The sequence below is a fragment of the Balaenoptera acutorostrata genome, chromosome 9, assembly GCF_949987535.1.
Source record: "Balaenoptera acutorostrata chromosome 9, mBalAcu1.1, whole genome shotgun sequence".
NCBI lineage: Eukaryota > Metazoa > Chordata > Mammalia > Artiodactyla > Balaenopteridae > Balaenoptera > Balaenoptera acutorostrata.
The window spans coordinates 55,098,801-55,117,826 of NC_080072.1; the positions used below are offsets into that span (position 1 = coordinate 55,098,801).

The window sequence follows — 19,026 nt, forward strand, 5'->3', positions numbered from 1 at the left end:
CTTGTTATTTCTTTGAGGCTCAAAGAAAGTAAAAAACTCAGCCAAGCTTACACAGCTAGTAACTAGTAGACCTTGGATTTAGAACCAGGCCTGCTGGCTCTAATTCCCAGCCCTTGTTGCTAAGACATGCCCCTGGAGTTGCCTCTGCCATCATGGAGTTAGCAGCTCTGCACTGGGCAGGGGCTGGGCTCAGCCAGCCTCTTAAGATTTCCCTCTAACCACGAGTCTATGATTTTATGAAGTCAGGACTGTTTAGAAAAAGTAGCCACATGACGTACAGAGGAGGCTGGCCATTATAAAAGCAGCAGTTGACTCCTCTGTGCTCAGCCGTTGCCATGACCTTTCTTGAAACCACCCCTGTCTTGTGAGCAGAGCCAGTTACTAGGCAGACTAAAGCCTTGCGGAGGCTCGGTGGTCTCTATGGAGGCAGATGATGAATATCATCATTCATTCATTCGCTCACTGTTCATTCAGCAAACACTTTAGAAGACATTATCTGTGGAAGACAATGGGCTGGAAGCTAGGGCTACAAAGATGAGCAGAAGGACAGGGTCCTCGCCCTGGGGGAGCATAGTCTAGTGGGGGACACACACACACACACATATGAGCAGATGACACAGTACGTGTGCTAAGTTCCACGATGAAGAACACACAGGGAGCATCTTACCCAGCCTGGGAGGTGCGGGAAAGGCTTCCTGGAGCTGTCCCCTGAGCGGAGTCTTGAAGGATGAGTTAGCCAGGTGGAGAAGCAGGAGAAGGGCAATCTGAGCAGGTGGGGCAGCGTGGGTAAAGCATGGAGGTGAGAAGCAGCATGGTGCGCTGAGCAGACATAAGCTTCTGCAGGCCGAGAGAGGAACCCATGGGTGGTTTAAAGCAGGGCGTGACATGGTTAGAGCTGCGTGTTCTAAAGATCCCTCTGGCAGCTTAAACCAGTACCAGTGGCAGTAATTTGTGTATCTCAGCATCTGAAGCTCCCTTGGCCCCAGGTAAGATGTCCGGGTTGAAATAGATATATACAATACCAAATTAACAAGCGACTGAGGGCCACTTATATGAGGACAAGGGACAGAGAGTTAAGCTCGGTTCCACTGTTTGAAATAAAATGCACAAGATGGCGGTCTCTGATCCAACACCTCCAGGGTCAGGTTTGGGCACCTGTTTTATCTTGGTATCTCTAGTACCAAGTATATTTCTTATGAATGAAAACAGTTGGATCATTCTGTGTTCAATAACCCAGTCAGTTAATTTAGCACCCAAAGGAGAAAACCTATATACTTGGCTGAGACAATCGGTCAATTCATTCAGGATGTTTGAGCCAGTTGCTTGTGAAAACCTGACCCAACTCTTACTTCCCCTCATTTGTATCTGGTTCCCAAGATTTAAAGGGGATCCTAGGTTAGCTTGCAGTTTGCCCAAGCAGACAGGGCACCTCCAGGTGAGGATATAGCTTAGGAGTCCAACTCGTCTGAAACCTGACTCCCTTCAGGCCGGCCCCCTCCTTTGGGTGAAGGGGAGAAGCAGCCCAGGTGGAGCTGGCAGACACCCTCCTCTCTGAGCTTCCCTCTCCTGTCTGTCACTTGGTGCAAACACCTGTTCCACTACATCAGGAGGGCTCAGTGGGACTGCACAGAAGGAAAGGCTTCATAAGCAATCGGTAGTTATAAATTCTTAGAATATTATTGCTTAGGTTTGTGGACTCAAGGTAATTCAGTAGCTGGGATTCTTTAAAAGTGTTCTTCTTGATCAGTGTTTGCCTCAGTCAGCTTCATATATTGTCAGAGTAACTATCAGAAAGACAGAGAACACAGACCTTTCAAGTACTGTACAGGGAAGGCAGAGGGGCCTGCAATGAGCTCTATTTAGTGTCCACTATGGGTTCCCTATAGCCATCAAGTCACTTCATCCTCACTCCTCTCATATGAGGTGGGTATTAGTGTCCCCATTTTCAGAGGAGGACAGTCTGTGTTTAGTGAAAGACACAGACTGGCATAGCTGCCACCGACTTCCATCCACGAACCTGGTAAAGGCCTAAGGGCACCACCACTGTTAACCCGTATTCACATGCTAAGGAAGAAAATATGTAAGGATGGCAGCTCTGTTATTAGAGCTATTCTAGGGTGGTCTAGGTGTCATGAGGGTCGATGCATCAGTGGCAGTGGGATGGAGAGCTTTGGATCACGTGCCGGGTTCTGCACGAGGGGAAGCCGAGGAGGGTTGTTTCTATTGGTTTGAAACAGCTGCCTCTCCTGTCTCGGCTCGGCTGTCCCTGCCCTGTTGGCCTCAGGTGGGGCTGCTGTAGGGTCTCCCCTTAACTGTAGATGGTCCACGGTCTACATCCTGAAAGAAACTTTTTATACCTGGGGTCCTGAAAATGTAAACTGCTCTAAGCATTTTAGCAGGGAGAGGGCCTTGAAACCATGACGACACCTAGAGGGAGTCCGCACACAGAGGGCGTGCACTTGACACTCCCTGAATCTATGGGAAGCAGGCCGTGCATTCTTAAACCCTAGTGGGAAAAAAAATGAGGGAAGAACTTCACTAAGAACACAAACTCTAAGGAAGGATTAAACTACGCTTATAACGAATGTAGCAGTGGGGACCTATCTTAAAACTAGAAGCTGGTTTTAACTTCGTTTGCTGTTTCAGGGACGTGATGATAGTAATGGGTGGATATTTGCCTCCTGGGCTTGGGCAGCATCAGGGAGCACAGCGGACACGAGGCTGAGGCTCCGGGTGAGCCTGACCACCGGGTGGTTCCCACCTTCCTGCTTCTCCGCTGCCCATTCTTGCCCTTCGATTCTGAGTGCGTCTCACCTTCTCCTGGGCTATTCTCAGTGTCTTCATACATGTGTGTTTTCTGTGTGTCTTCTCTCTTTGCCTCTCTTTCTACCTCTCCCGTCTTTTCATCTCTCTCAATCCCTAGTTTTGATCAAACAATTCTTAACTGATCAAAAGAGAGCTAAATAATATACTTTTATGTATGTTTTATTATTGGACAGTATTTTGCATTTTCTGCCTCATACAAAAGCAGGCAGGTGGGTGGAATGCTTTCTGTTCATCTGGAAAACAAATATATAGTGTTTTTTTCCACATACATGATCCTTGATTATTCCTACCATGGCTCCTACTCAAAGCCCAGATTTTGAGAACCAGCAACAGAATGAGTCCCAGCCTAGAGCTCCTAGCCTAGAGCGAGAGAGGACCTGTGGCTGGTGCCCGGCTTGAGGGTGAGGGTGAGAAGCACGATGGCAGGAGCATGCGCAGGTGGGGTACAGCTGGGGGTGTGAATGGAGACCCTGGTTAGTGACCCCCCCCACCGAAGGCACCAGGACGTCCACGGCACCCTGACCCTCCCAAGGACTGAGCTCACCCGGCATTGGGCTCCCACATCTCTGCTCCTGCAGCCCCTCTGCCTGGCATGACTGGCCGCTGCCCCCCGGCTCTGTTCACTTGGTCGCCACCTGCCCATCCACCGAGGTCCTCCCTGACCCACAGAATCTGCTAGAACAGACTCCTTCTTCATGTTTCACTGTGATTGGAGGTGGGGTCTCAGCCATCCTGGTTCTCTGCTCCAGGCACAATGCCTGGCACATGAGAGGTATTCAATCAACACGCACTGGCAAAAGGAAGCGGGATCCCAAAGTATAGAATCTTTTGTCTCCCATTCCAGCAGAAGGATATCAAAGTGGGCACCCTCGGCCCTGGCTCTGAGGTGCCCACCCTTCTGCTCTCCTGCCTGTAGGCCTGCCCCTGCATGCCCTGCATACCCACATGCCACCCATTCTCCAAGGTTCCCCCCATGAAGACTACAGATTCCCCACTCCTGGTGGGAAGAATCCTGTCCTCCATCTGAGCTCCCAGCTCCCTGGCCTGTCGTTACCTTGTTTGGACTCTCTTACGGCGGCTTCCACACCCCCGTGTTAGGCGCACGCCCGACTGTCACGCCATCACCCACACAGTGAGCCAGCCCCTGAGCGTGGAGCCTCCACAGTGACCAGATTAAATAAGTGAAGGCATCTCTGCCATCTCTTGGGAGGAGAAAAACCAGAACAGACAGTCCTGCGGGTTGACGGGAAGAGGGTGGAGGTCGGGGGCCGGCCTCCCGCTGAGGCGAGGTGGTGCTGGCCACTCACCCCCAGCAACATGGGATCAGATCGTTACACTACCTTGTTGGCCACTGGGTCTCCTGGTCCATCGTCGCCTTTCCCAACACTTAGCTCTGACTGCTTGCAATTAGTATCTGAGAGGCAAGTATCTAAAAGAGTCAAGCTGCGTTATGGAGAACCCCAGAGAAACTGCAGGGCGCAGCTCAGCTCGTGGAGAGCGGCTCAGATGGCAAAAGTTGGTTCCTTCACCTACTCAGCTGGGCCTTACCAAGGAAATAAGATCAAGAAAGTGGTGTTCGTCTTTAGCATTTATTTATAATTGGAAAAACTGTTTGTTTTTCTGAGCAAGCACAGACCACAAGCACGTCACAATCAATTGGCTATACATGAATATTTTTGTCATTTTCTTACTAACAGCAGGAATGAAATAGCACCAAGAGAGGTGTGCGCTAAACATACATAGACAATCTGTGGTACGCAACAAAACCCAGGCCACAAAATCGTAATTAGACGCTTCCGGTCTGCCTTGAGAGAGGCAAAGGCATAATGGGAGCACCAGCAGATAACAAAAAGCTTTAAGGACCCAACGCACAGCTTTAGGGATCATCTTTGCAGGTGAGTGAAGCAGAAGGTGAGAAAGCTTCAGTCCTAGCTCTTTTGTCAGGGGAGTTCAGGGAACCACAGGGAAGTGTACAAAAATGGGGCGAACAGGCATTTGAAGCTTGGCCACCTTCAGAAAGGCAACACTAAAACACTGCTTGTGAAACTGAAATCAGTTCCAGTCAGCGCGTTTGGGATGCAGAACGAGACCGGCTGAGTTTTATTTGTAAACAGTAGAAATCAAAGGAGGTTTCTTGCCAGTGAAGTGGCACATTCAAGAGTCAAAGCGAACTACCAGCAGGGTTTTCTCAGTTGGAGGCACTAAAAAGATGGGGAGACTAAAGGCCTGAAAAGACATCCTATAGGTCATCTAAAGCGTCAGGTGGGGCAGGGAAGAAACTCAGTGCCTGGGGCCACAAGGTGGGTGGGAAACTCTACAATTTGGGCAACACAAACTTGAATCAGACACAGGGGTGAAGTCCTACGTATCCTGGTTGTGCTGTGGTGGAGACATTTATACACACTACCCACCACGGCTGGCCCCGTGTCGGGCACACAGGCATCCGATAAGCGAATGTTGAGTGAATGGTCCCCTGTGCGTCGTAAAGTTTGATTTAGATGATCTGCAAAAAATAGATGACTATTCTACGGAGAAATCCAAATCGTGGCTAACATCAACATGTCTGACAAACGCCAGATCTCAAGAGAACGAACATACGTTGGCAGAGTCTCTGGACAAAGTTAAGGTCATGCTGACCGAGCTCTCAGCATGAGATTATTGTTAAGATCAGCTAGCAAATACCTGAATCAGTACCGAGATCTACTCTAGCCCTTTCCAGCTAGGCATCAAAATCTGTGATCCATAAACACTGAAACTCACTAACGTTTTCTACCTTCCTCGGTACTTCTTCCTCACAGTTCCTTCCCTGGGACAGAAAGGAAGATGGCAGAAAGGGCTGGCCAAGCACTTCATTTCTGCAGGTTCTGTCCTCTTAGGAAATAGGGCCTGCATAGCACAGGCTCAATTAATTTGCAAGAGACTTCTCAATCAGCCCAAAGGTGACAAAATAAAATGGTGTAAATGGGGATTTTGCTGCCTGAACGGTCAGAAGATGAGAGAGCTTGTGGAGGCTCTAGTTCCTCCAACCTGAAGGACCTAACGGGACTTTCGAGGTAGGGAACTGTGAGGACTTCACTCATTACCACTTTTATTACAAAAGAAAAGTACGCCTGAGCAGAGGCTGGTGTCACACAACAGCCCAGCGATTTCAGAATGCCGGCGACAGGAAGCACCCTGGGGACATGAGAAATAAAGAGTACTGAGCAACCTACACGCCACCACGGGGTTTGCAAACGTAATTTTTCTGGTAGGTACGTGGGGTCTTTCCACAACTCCCTGGCTAATGCCTACAACACAACTCTAGCACAACTAAGGTGGCACTGCTGCCACTGGCAGCTTTGGCCACACAGACACGAGACACACAATACAGGGAGAGCTGCTTTTATTCAGAAATGAGGTCAAAAATGCTTGCTAATCACACAGCAGGGAACTTTCCTCGTCTTAGGCTAAGTCATAGAAATTTCCCATAACCTGAAGTTCAGCATCTCCTGTCCTCTCCGAGGAACAGAGCAAGAAGAGTCCAGGCAGGAACAGTAAACATTGTCACAGTGGCCACTACATCTGCTCCCTGCTGTGTGTTTCTCAGAAGCCAGAAAGCCACATTCTAAATACACTATCCTTACACCTTGAACCTTCTTCCTGGTTCCTCTGTGACCAGTCACTTTGCAAAATCCGCAGCACTGGATAGGCGGAGAGTTAACAGGAAAACAATCTTCTCATTTTCGTCATCTTCCTACGATGTCTGGAGCGTACCTACAGCACCTGACCTTTTGCCCTGGCCTAGTTTTGGTCATCAGTGGCGCGTCGTTTACTCGGTATACAATCTAAAGCCCACTGATAGGAGACGAAATGCAGTCACGTGTTCCTAACAGAAGAGTCTATGAGAAAAATTACTTAAACTTAACAGACACAGCTCATTTTATTGACACGAAGGCCAGAATTTTTTTGTTTGCTTGTTAAGTATTTCCACAAATTTTGTCAATTGCCGAAGCCCAGGTCAAGCTTCTAGAGCGCGTGAATTTTGGAAAAGAACACTTTTACCTAAAGTTCAAAATTGATCACTGGCACAGACCCTGGGGAGGAACAGGAGGAGGACGCCCTACGTTCATGTCTAAGCACCGCCAGGACGGTTCCCCCGTCGTCCCCGGGCCTCCCTCGGCGGGTATATTCTCTCCCGCCAGGAGGCACCGCCCTGCACACAGGCTCTGGCTGGTCCAGGGGCCCGTGGTGCAGACCTGGTCTAGAACTGCACGGGAGGCAGGCCGCCCAGTCTCTGAAACAGGATCCGTCTGTTCAAAGAAACCAAAGAGCTCCTAGGACACTCAGGACCCAGGCAGATGGGAAGCCTCTAATCAATTTTGTGGCCTTTTTTGTTGGTTAGTGAAAAAGAAAAAAGAAAAAGGAGAGAAGAAGCAAGGGAAGTGCAGTGCATTACTCTTTAGCCTCAGCCAGCTTATTGTTCATCTCTGCGCTCTGCTCCTTGTCAGCAGGCAGGGCAGCGCTGGCGCCCTCCGCGCTCTTTTTCTTGGTGGCCCGGCCCAACACCACCTGCTTGTCTTTGGCCTTCCTCAGGGGCTTATGGCTCGCGGAGGTCTTTTTTGGTTTGGAACTCTGGAGACTAGGTTTCTCCACCTGCACGGAGAGACGGACGGACAGACGAACAGAAACACAGAAGGGGAGGGAGTAGGAGGGCGAATTTAGAGAGCAGACGTGATTAGTGAAAGGATAACAGTTAACAGCACAGGACTCTGAGGAGCATGGCATGTAAAGCCTCTTCAGTGACGCTAGGCCATCCGGCATCTCCCCTCTGAAGCCCCCGCTCAGCCGTTCCGGCCGCCCTCTCGCCGGCCACACTGGCCCCCACTGCCAGCCCTCGCCCCGGGCCACGCCAGGTGGGCTGTGTTTTGTGATGCGCTCCCTGCTGCCCCTCCCCGCAGGAGGGCTGTACCTCACCATCCTGCTCAACTCAGGCAGGCATGTGAGTGGCTTTAGGCAATGAAATGTGAGCAGAGGTGACGGGTCACCTCCAGACAGAAGATCAAGAGTCAGCCTGTGCTTCCCAATGTGCCCCTTTCCTCCGCCACAGAGAGGCTGCTCTTCACCCTGAGTTCCAGACGGAAGAGGTGCCAACGAAGAGCTGCAGCCCACCCATGGTGGACCCATACTGGTAAGAAATAAACCTCTGCTGAAGGAAGACACTGAGATTCTGGGCGGTTTACTACCACAGCAGGAGCCGGCCTTTCCTGCTTCTGAGCTCCTGTGGACAAACGTCCTCACTGAGAGGCTTGGGCGGGCAGTCTCGCCCAGTGAGGCCTTCAGCACTGTCCAGCCATCCCCTCCTCCCCTCTGGCTGGCTCCCCACACGGACTTCCCCAGAGCTGCCGTTCAAGCCCACTTCACTCTCCCCAAGCTACCTCCTGCTAGTTCTGCCCCCTCATTCCTGGAAGATGGTCTTTCCTTCTCTTTCTCAAGAACTCTGGGCCACTGGGTATGATCCCTCAATATGCCACCCTCCTCCCACCCACCTCTGGATTTACTTTCCCCAATCTTCCCTCCCTCCTCTACTTGAATCTTCTTTTGTCCAAAGTCAACCCCATGTCCTGGGTCCCACTTCATCTGTGGAAGGTGGGCAGAGATGATGTTGGGCCTCACAGGCTGGGTCATCCACTCAATGAAGTCTAGGGGTTTTCAGTCACCTCTGACCTGTAAATAAGGTAACCGATCGTCCTGGTTTGCCCAGGACTGAGGGCTTTCATGGAATATGGAATTTTCAATGCTTCATCTGGAGTAGTCCAGGCAAACTGGGTTGGGTAGTTGCCTTACCTGTAAACCAGTCCTGGGCCAAAGAGGAGACTCCACTTGACTGCAAGACTTTAAGGCAAAGCAGAGCAAAGGCTCTTAGGTTTTCAGACTTTTACTGCTATTATAGAGAGGAGAGCTGATATTTGCACAATTCCGTATGGCTTGACATCATAGAATAAGCTATGGCATGTATGATTCCTGCCCCAGCAGCGGAGTCTCCAACATGATTCTCCCTCTCATGAATGCATATTGCGATGCAAATAAGGCAAAGCTCTGTTGTCATTGGAAAATCCCTGAATCCATTGTAACTTACTTAGAAATGAAAATCATTCACAAACTGTTTATTATAGTACCAAATTACTTGGAACACATCTTGAAGCTGATGTGACAGGTGTATTGTGACAGACTGAGGATTGTTGCTGCCTGGAGGGAAAGGATAACAAAAGGCAGGTGATTTTTAGGGATTTGGGAGGTCAAGAAGTGTCCAGTGATTGGAGCTGAGGATGAGGCAGGGGCTGGGTGGGAAAGAAGTCAGGCAAGGAAACCTCCAAGGCTGGGTCAGCACTTCAGGGGCAAAAGCACAGTTATTTTAAGACAAGGGGATTTAGGGCTCATGTGAGATTTTCTGCCATTTTTGGGGGGGGGTTCTCAAAATCAGAAGCTAGCTCTCTGGAAACCTACCAGTCTTTAAGCTGTTTTCATTTTAGGTAATGTTCCTTTAAAAATTCACTTTGAATTTAGCAAAGGTCCCTGGTAAGAAGCCCCTCTGTCTCTGTGTGCTGTGAAGGAAAGGAGGGGCTTTAAAGAAGCCCTTGGGGGCGGGGCCAGAGTTGGCAGTACCCCCTTCCCCGCCCCCCAATCTCTGCTGCAGTTAACCCCTCCATGCCGGACAGTGCTGATGGGTCCCCAGAAGTTCAGTCTCACCTTTGGCGGTTCCTTGAAGGGCTCACTGTAGAGGCTGCGTATTCTTCTGCGATCAATGAACTTATTGTCAGCTGGGGTTGGCTTATTGGCCTCCCCTTTGAACTGGGAGCTGTAGCTGGTCTCATGAGCCATCTTATCATCTGGCGGCTTGTACTGGGGCTTGGCTTTTATGGGTTTCACAGGCTTGATGTCAGTCCATGCTCTGAATTCATTCCTGCAAATCAAAGAAAGCCTAAGTGATACAATACATCGTATATCCAGAAGCAGTGCTCTCGCACAGGGCGGCCAGCACAGCAGGTTCTCAGTTAGTGCTTGTCATGCTGACTGATGTGTGGCTGAAGAGTGAACTCACTCTCCTCCTGCGTAAGGGTAAGTGTTCCTTCCTGCCCGGTCAAGGCAGGTTGTGACAACAGCAGCAGTACTTCAGAGAAAGAGCGCGGGCTCCCAGCTCCTACTGTGTGACCATGGACAGGCAGTTCTCATCTTTAGGCCTCATTTTCACAATACCTAAAATGAGGCTGAAAAAACTCAACCCATTCAGTCATTTATGAGTTCAACACGTATGACCAAATGCTGCTGTGTGTGAAGTTAGAGAGCTGTGACTGTTAAATGAGACAATGTGTTGGACATTGTGCCTGGTACATTGTGGCCAAACGAAAAATGCCAGTTCTGACTGAGTTATTTGTAGTGAGGTGGATGGACCTAGAGACTGTCATACAGGGTGAAGTAAGTCAGAAAGAGAAAAACCAATACCGTACGCTAAAACATATATATGGAATCTAAAAAAAAAAAAAAAAAATGGTTCTGAAGAACCTAGGGGCAGGACAGGAATAAAGACACAGACTTAGAGAATGGACTTGAGGACACGGGGAGGGGGAAGGGTAAGCTGGGACGAAGTGAGAGAGTAGCACGGACATATATACACTACCAAATGTAAAATAGATAGCTAGTGGGAAGCAGCTGCATAGCACAGGGAGATCAACTCGGTGCTTTGTGACCACCTAGAGGGGTGGGATAGGGAGGGTGGGAGGGAGACGCAAGAGGGAGTAGATATGGGGATATATGTATATGTATAGCTGATTCACTTTGTTATACAGCAGAAACTAACACACCACTATAAAGCAAATATACTCCGATAAAGATGTTAAAAAAAAAAAAGAACTCTACAAAAATACACAACAACCATCAAAAAAAAAAAAAAATGCCAGTTCTGTTCCTTCCTTTGTCATGATGAAGATGCTTTGTAATCCTGAATCTTTAAAGTTAATACTTCTCTTCAATAGCAGAGGGCTTGCTTCTTGTGCTACCTGAACCTTAACAATCTCAATCACTTTAGATGAAAATCCTTATGAAATGTCTAAATGCCTGCAGATCATAAATAAGCAAAATGTACTGAACACAACCGGATGTCACCATGGGGACTTGTGTTGGGATACATGATGTGTAAGAGAGTCTTGGTGGGTTTGGTGTGAATGGCTATTGGTCCTTACCCTAAATGATCCCTATTTGGTGTTTTTTGAGTCAGTGTGTCAGTTTGCTTGTTCATAGCAATCTCTCTCCTGGTTTCTAATCAGCCATATCTGATCTGCTACAGGACTGGAGAGTAGATGGTGACAGTGTTCAAAACAGGGTAAAATAAATGTCGCTGCTGATGTAGGCCACAGGGTCCATCCTGTTTGTTGAGTGCAAGACATTCAATACATAAGCTTTGTGGCTCTGAGGTCTTTATCAGGTCTTCCCTCATTTGGGGCCATGAGAAGCTGTGTTGTGGGAAAGGAAGAGCCAGTGTACGAATATCTGTGGAGTTAGGCTCTCCAGCACTCTCTCTCATCCTCATGGTAACTCCCTCCTTCAGGGCTCAGACATGAGTACCACAAACAACAGGCCATAGGGGACGGTAGAGGAGCTCAGGCTGCCAAGGAGACACACGAATTCTAGCCCTAGCTCTGCCTCTAGGTAGATGCTGAACAGGTCTCTCCCCTCTCTGAGCCTTAGTTTCCTCATCTGTCAAAAAAAGAATTGACCAGACAATGTCCTTATAATGTCCTTCAGGCTCTGAGGGTCTCTGAGTTGATAAAGCTGGTTTGGTAACACTAAGCCATATCCTGGTCATTTGAGCTCCTGAGGGGCACTGGCTCACGTGTGAGCAGACTGACCACAGTTTCTTAAGAGATCCTCCCGAAGCTTTAGACTTGCCTTTCCAGTGCAGTTGGACCTCCTTCTAAATGCCCCACCAACTCAAACTCAGCATCCCTAGAACCAAATCATCTTGTCTCCCCTGCCAACTTGTCTTCTCTTCTTGGATTCCCTCACTGCTCCATTGCACTCATTCATTCATTCATTTATTCATTCGTTTATAAAACATTTACTGAGTGCTTAAGGTCTGCCTGGCAGGATGAACTCAAGGCGTGGGAGAGGGAGGGACTGGAGTTTACTCCAGGACAATAAGATAGGCTCCATGAAGGAGGAGGGAGTGGGGAGCACAGGGGAGGAGCTCCTGCACCAGCCCGGGAGTTGGGGGGTGGGTTCTGGAAGGAGTCACGGAGGTTGACAGGGAGCTGGCTGAATGTGGCAGGGCGGGTTTCCAGGCAGAATGGGGCCATACAAAGAGGCTCACGAGAGGCCCGGCCCCCCAGGAGGACTTGCGGGCAGCTCGGGCGGCTGGGTTGAAGCTTGGTGGGGAAGGACAGGAGAGGCTGGGCAGGTCATGCAGGTCCTGCCAGCCACGCCAAGGGGATGGTCTGGAGTGTAACAAGGAGTTGCCATGGATGCATGGGGCCAGATTCTTCCTGGGGAAGAGAACTTTGGTAGCAGTGTGAATGGGGACAGAGGGGGAGGGGTGGAGTGGGAGGCCAGAAGGGATGTGCAGTGAGCCGGGAGGAAAGCGGAGGCCTGAACCAGGATCGTGGCAGTGGGGACGGAACACGGCACTGAGTCGAGGGAAATGGGCGGGACTCGAACATGGCTGAGCTGAGGGAAGCCAGGCTTGGAGAGATATTTGGGTTTGTGGGTGGGGACACTACCCCCTGAACCGGGGAACCTGGGAAGAGAGGGGGTTTGGGAGGAGGGTTGAGACCCTCCTGATTCTGTTAATGGCAGCCACCCACTCGGCTTCAAGGCTGCTTTTTGATCCTCTCCTCCCCTCCTCACCCCCCACCCCTGCCCCCGGCTTCGCCTCTGTAGCCTCAACCAGTTACCATGACCCAACTTCTGAGCCATTTTTGCTCTACACACAGACCCAGTGCTGGCCTGGGTTGCCTCTGGGGCTCGGGCCCCATTACCTGCCTGAGGCGCCAGGACTCCCTTCCTTCCTCCCACCCTCGGGCCCTGATACTTGGCCTTCATCTCCCAGTAGCCAAAGCAGTAACAACCTGCCTCCCAAAATACGATGGCAGAAACCTGGATTCTCTGCTCCCACCCCTGCCTGCCTGCCTGCTTGCAGAATGAGGGCTGAGATAGGTATACACTGGCCCTAAGCACTGATTCTGGGTCATTTCTCCCAGGCCAGCTTCTGCAGCTTTCTCTCTCTCTCTGCAGCGGCCCCTGTGGGTTGGCAAGTGTCTCTCTGTGAGCATTATCCATGGGACGTGTCCTTGTGGGGACAGCTTGGTCACCCTGGTCTTGAACAACTTTGGTACATCATCTTCACGTGGGATGTGTTAACGAGTCCCATAATAAGTTCACTGTACTTATAACAGGCTGTTAGGTTTAAACCCAAATTCTATTACCTAGAACTTTCTTTGAACTCTCCACAAAACCTTCCCCAGCCACATGGAACAATTAATCATATGTCATAAAAAAATTATGTACCATTCATTAGTCACCTCTTATAAGCTGGAAGGTTGTTTTTGTTTTGTATATTCTCTATAATCCTTACAACAACTTTGAAAGGAAGCAGTATTATTTCCCTTTTATGAAAGAGGGTCACCAAGGCTCAGAGAGGTTAAGCGGCTTGCATAAGGCCACACAGCTGGCAAAGAGCAGAGCTGATTCTCAGCCCAGGTCAGTCGGGCTCCACAGCCCACATCCTTCCCACTGCACTCGGACAACGTGCTGGAGCTGCAGCGTGCTGGCGGCCCTCACCGGAGGTGCTTGTGCAAGCTCTGGCCTGCTGTCTGCAATGCTGTGGAGGGTTTATACGACACAGACTGGACAGAGAATACCTGAGCTCCCCAGCCCTGAGATGCTCCTCCCAGAGCAGTATGGACCACACTCTCAGGTCAGTCATGTCCAGTTCCTTTTGCCATGAGCTCATGGTCCCCTGTAACCATCAACTCCCCTTTCTATGCAATCAGATTTCAGCTTGATCATTCATTCATTCATTTGTTTGGCATTTGCCAAACTCCAGCCATGGCCATGGCATGTGGCCCACAGAGAGGAGGAAGCCAAGGTTGAGGTCTCTAAAGTTTAGTGAGTCAGGGTCTGTCCATGTGTGACCCTAAGAAAAGGCAGAATGAAGCAAATGGGACAGAGCTCAGAAGGATAGAGGGGAAAGGATGTTTTATTCTGAGGGGTGAAGTGGGGAAGGGGGCACTGAAGGATGCAGATAGAGAAGTGGGTGGGGGGAATCAGGCAGCGGTGAGGTATTTGGGGCAGGTTCACAGAGCAGCTGAACCGCTCAGGGAGCTGGAGGGTGGGGCTCTTGGAGGGATGGCAAGGTGACCGGGTGGGCAGGAGCTAGGAGCAGGCTGTACAGAGCCTGGAATGCCATGCCTGGATGCTAGTGGGAGGCCTGGGGAGCCGCTGAACACTTCTGAGCGAGGCAGCTCTATTCCTATTCCTCCACTGACGGTGTCCTCCTCCTCTCTGACTGTCCCAATTTTAGTTATTCTTCAAGGCCCAGCTCAGGGCTCTCCTCTTCCAGGAAGCCCTCCTGGATTACTCAGCCCAAAGTCTCCCAGTTCTTGGCTCCTGGACCCTCTACTGTACTGTCCAACTTTGTGGTTACCTAGCGGTTTCACATTCTTTAATTCTTTCATGAGTCCGTTTGTCTCTCTCGAGGGATAAGATATATAACAGAAAATTCATGACAGAACTCTCCTTCAAGTCCAATCTCATTTGCGTGGCTGCAGAGGGATATCCTTTAACTTACCCTGTGCCAGACTACAGGTTAGGGGCCTGGCTGGGCGAGGACCTCAGTCCCCACCTGCCCGCCAGGGCCCTTCCCTCCCCCTGGGCCATCATTCAGAGCCACACTCCATATCTTTCCTACATTCCTCTCAGGATTGAAGGGTTTGGCATTCAGTAGGCATTTACTAGAAACAGCTGTTATTTGATTTCCTTTCTGGTCAGCAACTGGCCCTCCTCCTGAGCCCTTCCTGCCTGCCCAGATGGGGCAGCGCTTGCTCCTTGGAGGCAAGAGAACATCTTATGCTTCTATCCGGTGCCCATCATGCTGAAATGATGATGGTCTCACAAACTTGTCTCCTGCCTTAGCCAGAGGCCCTTTTCACCAGGAACTGAGCTCTGTTTATCTGTGTTTCCCTGCTGCCCTGAATAGCATAGAGCAAAACATCCAAGAAACATTTGGAGAATCAAAGAAAATCAAGGGTTCTGTTCTACTACAGAGACTTGTGAAGGCTGCTCACACATGGAAGGTTGCTCACACGTGGAGCTTCTATTATTGCTTAAACCACCCCGCTAAAACCCATGAGCCGCAAGTCTGAAGTCCTTGTCGGGAAGAGTTACCCCTATGAAAGTAAACATGCCAAGTCACCCAAGCTTCCACAGAATCCATCCTCCCTAGATTGACAGGAGGCACCTAGCGCCCCTGCTGAGTGAAGCTGCCTCAGGTGGGAAAGGGGCTGGCTGGGGGCAGCGGGAGCACGGAGAATCAGGACAGGGAAGGAGAGGAAAACTTAACAAAAACTTGCCCAGCACCTACTTGTTAAAAGGCTGAGCCCTTTAAGAATCTAACCCTACTTTAGCCTTTGAACACCCTGTGTGGTCACTGTTATTCACCCCATGCTGTGTGTGAGGAACTGAGCACGGAGAAGTGAAGGGACACCAAGCCAAGCCAGTACAAGCCAGTACGTGGTGAGGCAGTTACTGGACCGCAGTCTGCCTGACTCAAAGGTCTTGTTCTGTCCGCTTCTCCACACTTGGGGGTGGGTGTGTAACCCACCTCAAGCTCATAGCGACTCTGGATCCTGGCAGCAAACACAAAAAAGCATCGCCCTTCAGCCTGTCTGGTCCACACCACAGTGAGGCTCTGGGCAAACTGGGAGGATCCACGTCTGCAGGCTGCTGCGCTGGCCTCCCAGAGATGTTCCTCATGCCAAGGCGTCTCCTGTATCGGGATGTAAGGAAGTCACGGGGATGGGATGATCCAACCACATTGCCAAGGCCCCACTGTCCCCTAGATGGACCCCATCACTTGAGGCTTAGGGCATCACTGATGTCCTAATAATCCCTGCAGGGGCAGAGGATGGGTTTGGGACTATGAGGTCCCTCTGTGGGTGAGTCAACTGCACAGAGAAGTGGCTCCGCTGCTGCGTTCAGGTCTGGGCATAAGGACTCCTTACAGGACTCCGCTGTCGGCCCCTGTGTGCTGGGGGAACCTATGCAGGGGAGCCTGGGCCGGCCCCCGGGCCCCAGCCGGGGATGGCGGAGCCAGGCCCGGTGTGAGCCGTCTCGGTGTGTGGGGACTTGGTGGACAAGATGTGCCTGGGCTGCTCCCTCGGGACCTTCAAATCACAGCATAGTCACGCTTAGAGCAGCTGCTGAAGTAGAGCTTTTGGATTGTGCTGACCAGGCAGAGTTTTTAAAGGAGTCAACAAATGCTCTACCTTCACCTCCTCCTGTCCAGCCCCTGTGCCCACCGCACCTGGGCCCTCAACACCTCCTCTCCCTGGACCATGGCATCAGGATCCTGGTCCCCATCTCCTCACTTGGACCCACCCAAGACATGCTGCAGGATAAATCTGCTCGGCTGTGAGCACACTCTCCCCTATGGGAACACCTTAGCAGTTCCCAGTGTCCTAAAGGACCAAGTCCCAGCGAAGGTCCCTTCTAGTTGCCACGTGTCACGATTCCTTAGGATGATAGGCAGAGCCCTGTGACTTGGCCCCAAGTGACCATTCCAGCCTCATTTCTCTGTCTTCATCAGTCATCCACATCATCACTGAGTGAGTGTTTTCTGCGTGCCAGGCTCTCTGACTGCGCTGTCTTATGCTGTCCTCACAACGACACTGTGCCACGGGTACCGTCACCGACTCTGCCCAGGAGGACTCCACGCTGCCCTTCCCCAGACACAGGCTGCACTTTCCTGCTGTGCTGTTCCCCTTCCTGGCACACTATTCCCTCCACGCCTCCAGTTGCTGAAGCATTACATGACCTTCCATGCCAGGATCCAGTGCTCTCCCCTCCAGCGAGTCCCCAGGCCCACTGCTGAATCAGGCCTTCCTCCTCTGACCTTCATCTCTTGGTAGCACTCACTGTCCTCCAGCTTGTCCTAGGCCACCTGTGTAGATACCTTGCTTCCCTCCCAGGCTGTGCCCTTGTCGAAGGTCAGGACTGGCTTTCTGCATCTGTGTACTCCTCACTGTGCCCTGGAGAGGGATTCAGAATGCAGCCTCCGCCTCACCCCTGTGAACAGCTAAACAGGAAGTCCCTGGGCTGCCCAGCCAGGGAGGGGGCATCAAGTTGCTACACGAGCATCTCATGGCATATATACCACTTCTCACAGTATGTCCACAAATTCCTTGACATTCTTCCCTTAGGTGGAGTTTAATTCCCCGCCCCTTGAATGTGATTGGACTCAGTGACTTGCTTCCAACAAACAGAATACGGTGGAAGTGATGGTATGTAGCTCCCGAGACTGCACCACAAAGCCATTGTAGCCTCCTCCTTGCTCTCCCTCTCTTAGATCACTCAGCCTGGGGACAGCATGCTGTCACGTCACGAGGACACTCAAATAGCCCCTATGGAGAGGTCCATGTGGCAAGGAACCGAGCCTCCTGCTAAAAGTCATATGAGTGAGCCGTCCTGGAAGTGGACCCTCAGCCCCAGGCAAGCGTTCAGGGGACCTCACGAGAGACCCTGAGCTAGAACTCCCCAGCTAAGCTGTTCCTGGATTTCTGACCCTCAGAAGCTGTCTGAGATCATTAACGTTTGTTGGCTTAAGCTGCTAAATTTTGGAGTAATCTGTTACATAGCAATAAATTCTAATACAGACCCCAATCAGAAATTATTCTTCCCATCAAAAGGAGTTTTAAAAACCCAGGGTTCAGGTCAGCAAGGCAGAGAGCACTGGTGTGAGCAGAGCCCAGGAGGTTCAAGTTCCCAGCAGAGCTGTGGCATCAAGTGAATGGAGACGGTCATCCTCGGGTTGTAAGGACCTGAGCGGGAACATTTTGCAGCCTTCGCTAGAGGTAGCAAAGCCTCCTATGCAGCAAAGCTGGTTAAGAAATACGTGCCTGGGGGCCTGGTCACAAGCAGAAACAAAGAAACTCAGGCCCTCACAGGAGAAAATGATGCCTCAGTGCACACAGCACATGCCAGGGCTCAGGGAAGCACAGGCCGAGGGCAGGGAGGTGGGAACAAGCATAGAACCTGGGCCAGAAGAGAGACAGTGGTTCCCTGGCAAGAACACAGGCTCTGGAATAAAATAAACCTGGGTGCCATCTTGTCTCTAACCCTCCAGTCAGTCCCTCACTTGCTCTGAACTTCAGTGAGCTCATTTGGAAAGGATTTGCTCAAGGCCTGTTTCACAGGATTGATGTGGGGCTAAATGAGAACGTATTAGTTGCAGAAGACCTGAACATCAGAATTACCAAGTCTATGGTGGATAACTGTATCATAATGTGTTTGGTTTTCATTACAGAGTCACGTGCTCAAGAAGAATGACTGAACGTCTTCTTCATTGCAGTCACGAAGCTGGAAATGCAGTGTGAAAGCCAGATGCTGCTCCAGCCTCACTGACCTTGCAGTTAGTGGGAAGGTCTAAACAATTACACAGACATCAAATATCTGTCCAGCTATTGTTTTTTCTGACCACTGCAGTCAACAGTTTGGTGCCCAATGTGGACAAAATTTGGACAGAAGCTTCCAGTGGCAGGTTCATTTCTGAATGCATTTCACGTTAGACTTGAACAAAGTAGTGTTCAATGAATGCCTGATTAATTGAATCCCCAATACTGAGGGCCCACTCTAAGCAGATGTTCACTCCTTAAGGCCTTGTCCCACTTAAGCACATTTTCTTGCAGTGACTCAAGGGGAGATATTGAAAGAGCAGTTACAGAGGGAGAGACTGAAGACAGGCGAGAGCTGGGTGATTGATGAAGCCAGGTCCCAGAAGAGGAAGGGGGGAGGCATCAGGAGAATGCAGAGAGGGTTTGGCCTTGGAGAGACGGTGTTGTAAAAGAAGAGAATAGAGGCTGGTCCTTCATTTCTCATTTGGAAAAGCCTGACATTTACAAGAAACAATGAAACAGAAGTATAGAAGGACAATTTTACTGCTGTGAAGAATATCTA

At 50.5% G+C, this 19,026-nt stretch overlaps 1 protein-coding gene across 1 annotated transcript in view; it reads right to left on the minus strand.

Annotated features, from left to right (window-relative positions):
* Positions 1-19,026, minus strand: part of MAP6 (microtubule associated protein 6) — an 87,988-nt gene that overhangs the window by 19,090 nt on the left and 49,872 nt on the right. The window contains exons 2-3 of the mRNA XM_007194069.2: positions 9,553-9,766; positions 7,262-7,458 (exon numbers count right to left, since the gene is read on the minus strand). Coding sequence (XP_007194131.2) covers positions 7,262-7,458; positions 9,553-9,766 — 411 coding nt within the window. The remainder of the gene's footprint in view (positions 1-7,261; positions 7,459-9,552; positions 9,767-19,026) is intronic.